At 51.2% G+C, this 1,009-nt stretch overlaps 1 protein-coding gene across 1 annotated transcript in view; it reads right to left on the reverse strand.

Moving 5' to 3' along the window:
* Positions 1 to 2: 2 nt before the first annotated feature.
* Positions 3 to 1,009, reverse strand: part of CLVS1 (clavesin 1) — a 10,978-nt gene continuing 9,971 nt past the window's right edge. Inside the window, exon 4 of the mRNA XM_010139273.1 lies at positions 3 to 90. Coding sequence (XP_010137575.1) covers positions 3 to 90 — 88 coding nt within the window. The remainder of the gene's footprint in view (positions 91 to 1,009) is intronic.

Genomic DNA, 1,009 nt, shown 5'->3' on the forward strand with positions numbered 1-1,009 from the left:
GCTCAGTCCAGAGCCAGCAGCGGTTGGGTGTTCTCGCTTTCCCCCTGGTCTTCGTGTTTCAGCGTGCCAGCTTCCACCACGGACTGGGACCTGGAAGCAAGCAGACACACACGCGAGTGAAGGCTGCGGCAGAAGCACTCACCTTCCTGGAGGGACCTTGTTCATTGCATGATTTTTGCCTTTGTGCATCGTCCTGGACGTGGTTCAGTGGGGACCTGGCAGTGCTGGGTTAACGGTTGGACTTGGTGAGCTTAAAGGTCTCTTCCAGCCCAAACGATCCTGTGATTCTGTGAATGCAACTAGTTCGTCATGTTAAGACACGTCCTACGTTTTAGTCACTTGTGTTCTGTCTCACCACCAGACATCTCTGGTCACTCTGTGCCATAAGTGGCAGACAGAAGTAGCCGTCCCCAAGGTGGATTCGTCTGACCTGTTCTACACATCAGGTCATATCGTGTGGTTGGTGGGTTACCTGCGTGCAGGTCCCTGTTCTGGTGAGTTCTCATCTGTGAACACCACGGTTCCGTGATGTACGAGGCGGTTTCCTACGTGTCACAGCCACGTCTGCCTCACGCTGAATTACCTTCAGTACTCACCTGGAATGTGACATGTGTCCTGCAACTTTGGAGTTGTAGATGAGTGTATTTGAATTCAAAGCCACCTGGGTTTTTTTTCCGTTCTCAGCCAAAAATTCTCAGTAGCCTTTGGAAGATGCTTGGGTGTGGAGGATCTGGATGAGTTAAATTTTAGAGGACTTTAGAGGACAAGTAAACAATTGCTTGTGTCACCAGGACTGGCTCCTTGGGTCACTGCCTGAGCTGGCAGACCCGTGCCTGTCTCTTTGCTGTGATATGTGCGGGAGACCTAGTTCCTGGTAACCTTGCTTAGGAGAGCAATGTGAAAGTGGAGAGGGAGTTCTCAGTCTCTCTCCTGCAGCCTGGGTACTGTCTGAGTGTGCTCCATTTGAAGTGTCAGTCAAAGTCCCCACGGTTGTTTTACTGTTCAGCAG

The sequence above is a fragment of the Buceros rhinoceros genome, unplaced genomic scaffold (genome assembly GCF_000710305.1).
Source record: "Buceros rhinoceros silvestris isolate BGI_N320 unplaced genomic scaffold, ASM71030v1 scaffold6567, whole genome shotgun sequence".
NCBI classification, from domain to species: Eukaryota; Metazoa; Chordata; class Aves; order Bucerotiformes; family Bucerotidae; genus Buceros; species Buceros rhinoceros.